General features: G+C 31.6%; 2 protein-coding genes across 3 annotated transcripts; both read left to right on the forward strand.

The window, feature by feature from the left end:
• The first annotated feature begins 905 nt into the window (after positions 1-905).
• Positions 906-3385, forward strand: LOC124447271 (collagen alpha-1(XVII) chain-like). Its single transcript, XM_046998172.1, has 7 exons — positions 906-1440; positions 1768-1825; positions 2012-2044; positions 2111-2317; positions 2444-2475; positions 2638-2701; positions 2792-3385. The coding sequence occupies exons 1-7, from the start codon at positions 1186-1188 to the stop codon at positions 3151-3153; spliced, it is 1011 nt and encodes a 336-aa protein (XP_046854128.1). The 5' UTR covers positions 906-1185; the 3' UTR covers positions 3154-3385.
• Positions 3386-4203: 818 nt separating this feature from the next.
• On the forward strand, positions 4204-6558 carry LOC124447275 (otolin-1-A-like). Of its 2 annotated transcripts, XM_046998181.1 has the most exons (8): positions 4204-4379; positions 4456-4580; positions 4683-4713; positions 5036-5062; positions 5286-5375; positions 5464-5516; positions 5671-5734; positions 6069-6558. In XM_046998181.1, exons 2-8 carry the CDS (start codon positions 4503-4505, stop codon positions 6410-6412), a joined length of 687 nt encoding a protein of 228 aa, XP_046854137.1. In that variant the 5' UTR covers positions 4204-4379; positions 4456-4502; the 3' UTR covers positions 6413-6558. The 2 variants fall into 2 exon arrangements, with proteins under 2 accessions (XP_046854137.1, XP_046854136.1); XM_046998180.1 differs by having other exon boundaries at positions 4205-4580.
• Positions 6559-7920: the final 1362 nt, after the last annotated feature.

Here is a 7920-nt window from a genome sequence, read left to right on the forward strand (position 1 = left end):
CTGAACTTCAAAACATGATAATAAACGCCTATCAGGTGTTCAATATGACACCTGTAACACAACATTCACGGTACTGTGGCATTTTATTATGTTAATCTTATTCTGGGGTACGTGTGCCATAGGTGCGGACACATGTGAAACCAATCAAGAAAGTTCTTGATTGGCAAGCATTATTTATGCAAAGTCATGTGATCAAATTGATAAAACAATAGTCACGTGATTTGATGCTGACTGATTTTAGTTTCATTTTACAGATCAAACGTTATAGCTCTCTCCCTCTGATATTTTATGATAAATTTTTTTTTGTTTTTGTAGTATTCATGCAAATGATATTGATTTATTTTCAGGAGGTAGGAAAATGCTTTCTTCAATGTTCAATGATGTAAAACATGTTTTTCTAACAATAATGAACCCTACGACTGAAAGACATTTCAATCACGTAATTTTATCACAAATGTTAACTTAGTAAATGTTAACTTATTAATAACACTTATCACGTTTTTAATAAATCTAGTATGTGTACAAAAGGGAAAAGAAAAGAAGATAATTTGATTGCAGCAAACACTAGTCTTCATAAAGATGGCTTTCAACAAAGTTTTGTAGCCAAGCGATCTAGGGCACCTGGATTATAACTTATGTTTTCTTATGAATCACTTCGACCGACTGACATTGTGCAACATGCAAAGAAGTCTAACCTTGAGGGAAGCCTAAAGTAATTAAATGTAAATGACTTCACACTTCACATATGACAAGGTCTTTGAAAAGGCTGGAACAATAACAAAATTAAATACAACATTGTCAGTGTTCTTACAAAGTCGATGGGGGTCTTTGTGATTTATTTCACATTATTATGATACGCAATTCCGAGTCGAGGCTTGAAAACGATAAGATATAGTATATAAAATAATTACATAAGTCAACTTCGTGAAATCATTAAATGGACAAAAGTTTAAAAGAAACAATGATTTAATACGGCCGTTTTATCCGCCGGTATTTTCGTTTTACCACATATAGAGCAGTTAAATTCATCTACATTTTCATATCTGTGTATAATCACTATTGTATTTTAAAGAGCACAATCTAAATTTGTAAAGAATTATATTCCAGGAAGAAAGGTTTATGAGCACAAAGTGACCATTTTAATCGTTTCATATATCTAGTGAACGTCATATTGAAGTGAAGAAAATGATTAAAATGAGCTTTAAAGATAAAACAGAGAAACAATCAAGAAAGAGAAAATACATTCAAGTACCATTATTTGTATTTAACTTAGCTCTGTTATTTGCATGTCTTCTAACTGTAAGTCAACTGTTAGCCTGGCTTACAATAGCACGACATCAAAAAACTATTGAAATATTGTCGGAGACTTTGAATCATGCACAAGACAACATGGAGAATACGGAGAATTTAGAAGTTGATGAAGAAAATAATATCCGTAAGGTATGTTGATCTTTAGAACGATAAATAATGAGAATAGAAAGAAAGCAAACGTCATTAGAGAAACACCAAATAAGTTGAAAAGCCATGCATATGAAGAAGTCTGAAACAAACTTCACTATCCAGTGGCTATATGTCATTATTGTGTTGTTATAAACTGAATTAAAACATAGAACGACATAAAATATCTGGAATTGTTAAAACTAACATGCTTGAAACGTCATTTATAAATGCACTATTTTCATGCGATTTGATATGTCAACCATAAGAATTCTCCAGTTTCTCCAGTCAACTTAACATATGCGAATTTGACTTTATGGTTACATGTAGTTGTCTGCAGTTGACGAAAACAGCGAAACCAGAGAAAGACGACATTTGGACAATAACAGTAAGATACATTATACTCAATAATATTTTTCTGAGGAAAGAACAGTAAATTAAAAAATAATAAAGTTTTTTAAGCAGCTAGTTAAGCCGTTATATATATGAAAACGTAAAAACGTTGGCGATTGATGGAATTTTTAACTGTTTTGTCTACAAGGTAAACAAAAATATCAATTAACTTTTCATTTAGATTCTGGTTATCGGGGACCAAAAGGGCAGAAAGGTACGTCATGTAAAAATCAATATAATGAACCATGTTCAATAGCTACAAAGGACTCATTGTTTCTAGGTGATAAAGGGGACGATGGTAGAACTGGCAGGGATGGTAGAGATGGTTTGCGGGGACCACAAGGGACGAGAGGACAACGAGGGGATACAGGAATGCGAGGTCCACAAGGCTATGTAGGACCTCCTGGACTCCAAGGAGCAACAGGAAACACGGGGGTTAAAGGCGAACCCGGATTTCATGGATCAAAAGGAATGAAAGGCGACAAAGGTGGGTAAAACTGTTGAAGTATTTACACATTCAAAACCAGAATAAATCATTTCCCGTTGACTTTCGTACTCATAACCATAACGTTACCTATGTTGCAATAATTTAACTTATATTTTTCTATCTCAGGAAACGACGGCAAACCTGGAAAGATTTTTAAGGTGTTTAATTAGTCATTGTATTTAATGTTTCCTGTTTTCTCAAAAATAAGTATATTTTCCTGGAATAAAACTTTATCTTTTACAACATTCACTTTTGTTTTCTCTTTACAAATTCTTTGTGATAAAATTATCATTCCCAAAATAGAATATCTTTGCATTTAGTATCGTAATTCAGCTCATATTGTTGCCATGGGAAAACGAATCAAATCACAGAGTGGTAACCCAGGTAACAGTGACAAAATTTTTAAATATTGGTTTCATGCTTTGTACACAATCTTGTGGATTATGGAATGGTCAATGATTTATTCATTTTTAGTAATGAGTCCAAAAGTTTTGTGGAAAGTTAAACAAAAGTCAGGAAAAATGAATTACTTTAATGGTCGACTTACAGTAGGAATGGACGGTGTTTACTTTGTTTATTGTCAAATGTTTTATTATGATGGCACAAGCAGCTATATTGGTTATGAAGTATATTTAGACAACACAAGGATTCTTAAAGCAGTTCACAGCATCATCAACAGGAAACGGAAGTATGAAACTCAATATACAAGTGGTATTTTCGAGATATCAAAAGGACAAAAAATATATGTGCAGACCCCATTTTCTAAGTATTTTTATTTTAACGACACATTGTCTTATTTCGGTGCGTTTATGTTGCATGAAAAATCATCAGTGTAACATAATCATATAGTCAATTATTTTTTTTGTAAATAGCTGTAGATAAAATATTTCGTCCGTCACTAAAGGATGCAACGCAGTACGCACGGTGAACATAAAACATAAAATAACATAGTAATCTTAAACATGTAAAAACTTCAAATTCTTTGTTCAAGGAAAGGCCTTGAAGAAAGTCTGATGTGTAAATGTAAGTGTAAATGCATAAATAAAATGTTATAATGCAAACCCAAAACAAACTCAAACATACGTTTAACAAAGACACATTGATCTTGTGAACTTGTACAGGAAATAAAAAGTTTACTTATAGAAAGCGAAAGAATTGCTATAAGATGAAAAAGTGCGTGGGTAGTATTGTTTCATTTCAACAAGAAAAATTCCCTCGCATCAACTTTTTCAAACATAAAATGTGACGTTTCAACTTGTCTTTCCGCCCGTGCAAATTGAAAATAAATGTAGGAAATAATTAAAAATTACTGTTGCAAATGAGTTTATATTTTCATATTCGTTATAGATTAACACTAAATTAACAAAGTGCATACTACATACTCTTAGAAATATTATAACATGTAACGGTTAAAATGATTTTGTTAATATATTGAAGGATATCAACTTATTATCTCAATCTTTTTCCTTGTAAAACATGTAGGTCTGACAATGAAATTAAGTTTAGGTGAGAATTTGCTGTGTTGCAAGAATTTGTTGTCCAAATTGTGTTGGCAGCTATAAGGAGCTCAAACTGTGACTTAAAGAGTGGGAGTGTACAACAATGTACACTCCCTTCAATATTCAACTGTACTTATTTCCTCATGCAAACAAGTTCAAAATGAAAAGATAATATAAAGTTTTCGAGTTTCTGAGATTACAGCACCCAAACAAGAAGCGACAATACAACTGTAATAATCTAGTCATAAAAACTATTTTGTTTTTATTGAAGTTTTTTACTCTTTCGTTTACGCCGGATGTGAGATAAAACTTCACCTTTTAGTCTAATGGTGTCAATCAATAGCTCAAATTGACGCTCTTCATCACTTCCAAGAATAAATTACAATGTGACAAAAATAAATTTTACACAATGCAAACAGATTACAATACAACACTGAATAAGGATGCGATGAACTAAGACGATATAAAATGTATGCTTCACGCGCTTTTTGAAACATTGCTTTAGTTCAAACAATCGTAAACATCAAAGCAGTATGGCACAGTCGAATCATGGTCGAACAACAGTAATAGTTGTATTGACAATAAATGTGGTATTTACAGTTTTACTGGCCGTTGCTAGCGTGTTTCTTTTTCATCAAGTTTACTGCTTAAAAGAAGAAAATAACAAATTGCGAAATAATTGGACAATGTATATGTCGTTGCAAAAACAGTCAGAAAACTTGGATATAAATCCTACGGAAGAAGTTCGACTACCAAGCATAAAGGTCAAACCATTGTGTTTGATAACACGAAATATTGATGATCGAGTATTTATTTAAAGCTGCGTTTTATGAATCGGTTGATGAAAATCAATCTTAATATTTTAGATTAAAGATATGAAAGAAAATCTATGCTGCGGTAAGTAAGAATTTTTGGTCGACATGAACTATTTGATAAATCTCCAAATTATAGAAGCAATACAATATATCCTCTAATGTTAATATGAAATACAATACAAAAAATGCCAGACAAAACGCAAACAACTATTAAATATATACACACCGGTGAATGTCAGGTAAGAACAGTTTTGAGCTTCAGAGAATATCAAGAAGGATCAGACGAAAACTTTTATTAAAATAGTTATGTTTGGGCTTAAAACAAACTTCAGTATTTATATTGGGAATTGTACAATTTTACATTAAGTTTAAATCATTTTACCTAATATTCTACTTTTTCTAAGGTATAAAAGGAAAACGTGGAAGACCAGGCAAGTGTAAAAATTAAGACAGAAAATCATACAAAAATATAACTATAAAATACAAATCCTCAACTTTAATTGAAAATTAAATCAATGTTTGTGTTTTTATATCATTTACTCAGTAAAAATTCATAAAATTATCAAACACTTTAAAAGTTGTTTATGATTAAATTATTGCAACAAATTAAGAAACGTAAAGTGAATTAATTTTTTTATAATGCGTCTTAAAAAGGTAAGAAGGGCGACGATGGTTTACGTGGTAAGATTGGTCCTCAAGGGATGCCAGGTCAAGCAGGAGAAAACGGGGAAAAAGGAGAAAAAGGTGACAACATTTTGCCCCCTTTAAAACAATGGATATTTTTTAATGTTCCGGTGACGTCATCGTTAATTATCGAACATGCTTCATTTAGGTGACATGGGAATTTCTACTATTATTTATCAAAATCTTACTAAAAGTAAAGATGTGAGTAAAATTATTTATCTGATGTGATTTCTTAAAATATCGTTCTAAAATAACCATTATTAATTATTATTGCTATATTATTACAACACTAATTGTTATTTGTCATCCCATAATTGAAATAATGAAGATTTCAGTTTGTTTCTGTATTCCCTAGAATTTTCCTTTCATACACATGGTCGGCGATGGACGGCAGTATAAAAATATTAACAATGTGGAAGGTGAGGCGAAAAGTTTGAGACGACTTTAAGTAGGCAGCAATTATCAAAAACACATGAATTGTTGGAACAAAATTATTCATCAATAAACAATGATTAATTTTCTAATGACAAAAAATGTAACTATTCCAATTTCGCTCGATTACTTTTGCGATGGCAACGTTCTAAGTTATTTGTATAAAGAGTGACTTGACTTTTTTGAGATTTTGCGAGAAATTTTTGTGAGATTTAAACTTCACTTCGGTAAATCACTAAAAAAATCAAATCCTTTTCGCTAAATAAAATTCGACTTCAACTGATTAGTTCATAATGATTTTTAACGATTACTTTACAACAGCAATAGCCGTATCATTCTGGATAGAAGATGATAAAGCAGGGGATATAAGGTACAACAATGGATATCTTTTTACCAACAAAAATGGATATTATTACATCTACAGTCAGATGGAATATTGCGGAAATGTGAGACAAGATCGAAAAATTGGTCACACGATGTCAATAAACAATAAAAAAGTTCTGCGAACAACGTTACATGGAAAAACGACGACCACACATCATCTTGGAGGAGTTTTTAAACTAAGTAAAGGTGATAAAATATCAATAAGCCCAGTGGTAACAAACATACCATATTGCTTTGCACGGGAAGATGCCTACTTTGGAGCATTTCTTGTTCGCGAATGACCTTTAAAACATTGACAATCTAGCTACAAAAAAAGAAATAATTTGTCGTCTTTTGCTAACCGAATATGTAAATAAACTGATTTATGAGACATTTTGTATAAAACATCCTTCAAATAAGAAATAATAACTATCATTGATATTTTTGAGAAGTAATCATTTTTTATTCATACACCTTTGATGCACATACTCAAAAATGACGCCCTTCATCGTTGTTTGTAAAACAAGTACAACACAAGAGTTTGTTGCTCTATGTGTTATACAATTGCTGTTTTATACTCAAATCTACGGATCAAAATAATTCCACTAAAAAGGTCTAACTGCAAATCTACTGTAAAAACTACAGAGTGTATAAAGAAAACTGAACAGTTAGGAAAACTTTGCTAAAGTGATCATCGCAAAAGGTCCGCAAAAACCATTGGGGAAAAGGTTGTTCAACTTTGCATGGCTCATGCATCTGCATAGTAAAATTTTTCTGAAATAATAACCATTTCCATGGAGAAGCTTTTTTGAAATAGCTTGCACACAAAAAATGACATATCAGAAAAGCAATTGGAACACAAAGGGTGAAACATAACACATGTTGTTCAAGCTTACAAAGTTCCGCGAAATTTGGTTAAGCCGTAAACGAACACTAGGCTTCCAAATCGCTGATTATTTCGCGTTTTTCCATTTTAGTGGTCATGTTTTGAAAAATCATAAATATTCATGTTTGCATTGATTTAAGCTCACATTTATGCTAAACTGATAAGGATTATAACAAAATATCATTTAAAAACGAAAAATCTAAAATTACCCAGCGATTTGAAAGCCAAGCGTTCGCGTACGCTAGAGACAAATTTTCTAAATCTTTGTTAGTTTGAGCAACATGTGACATAATTTAAGCAACATGTGACATAATTTAAGCAACATGTGACATAATTTAAGCAACATGTGCCATAATTTAAGCAACATGTGACATAATTTTTAACTGCGTCATTTTTGTGCGCAAGCTATTTTAAAATCATTCTCGGTAACACAAATTTTGCCTTAAAAATGTTTATTATTTGCAACTATTTTCATTGTCAGATGAACATTGGAAATTTAATAAAGTATTTCCACCAAACATTTTTGCAAGCTTTTCGTGCTCATAACTTTAGGGACGTTTTCCAAACTGTACAGTTTTTTTGATACACCTGAACTGTACATAACTGGTCAATTGCAGCAATAGACTACAACTATGGATACAATTTGAAAATATTTCTGTCTTTCAAAAGTAACAACTTCAAACAAATTTATGACCAGCTTTTTTAAGATAAGTACAAATCTCTAAATTGTCAGTTTAATAAATGTATAACAAGTACAGTATTCGTTTTTCAGTACCAGTGTACAAATTGTAATTATGATCAAACTCATAGAATAACGTTGACGTTTATTACGTCTATGACGTCATCAGGGGCCCACTTTAGACATTAGTACCCGATTAAACTTCACAGGTTCGACTGTTTGAACAATATTGTAGTTAAGTTTCA

Source organism: Xenia sp. Carnegie-2017, unplaced genomic scaffold (genome assembly GCF_021976095.1).
Source record: "Xenia sp. Carnegie-2017 unplaced genomic scaffold, XeniaSp_v1 HiC_scaffold_22, whole genome shotgun sequence".
Classification (NCBI taxonomy): Eukaryota; Metazoa; Cnidaria; class Anthozoa; order Malacalcyonacea; family Xeniidae; genus Xenia; species Xenia sp. Carnegie-2017.

Excerpts from the sequence above, each read along its gene's own strand:
- LOC124447275 (XM_046998180.1), top strand. The coding sequence starts at position 4,350 with ATGGCACAGTCGAATCATGGTCGAACAACAGTAATAGTTGTATTGACA. Across the intron at positions 4,581-4,682 it reads TTCGACTACCAAGCATAAAG|ATTAAAGATATGAAAGAAAA; the intron begins GTCAAACCATTG and ends TTAATATTTTAG. Across the intron at positions 5,517-5,670 it reads ATCTTACTAAAAGTAAAGAT|AATTTTCCTTTCATACACAT; the intron begins GTGAGTAAAATT and ends TGTATTCCCTAG.
- LOC124447271 (XM_046998172.1), top strand. The coding sequence starts at position 1,186 with ATGATTAAAATGAGCTTTAAAGATAAAACAGAGAAACAATCAAGAAAG. Across the intron at positions 2,045-2,110 it reads GGGACCAAAAGGGCAGAAAG|GTGATAAAGGGGACGATGGT; the intron begins GTACGTCATGTA and ends CATTGTTTCTAG. Across the intron at positions 2,318-2,443 it reads AGGAATGAAAGGCGACAAAG|GAAACGACGGCAAACCTGGA; the intron begins GTGGGTAAAACT and ends TTTCTATCTCAG.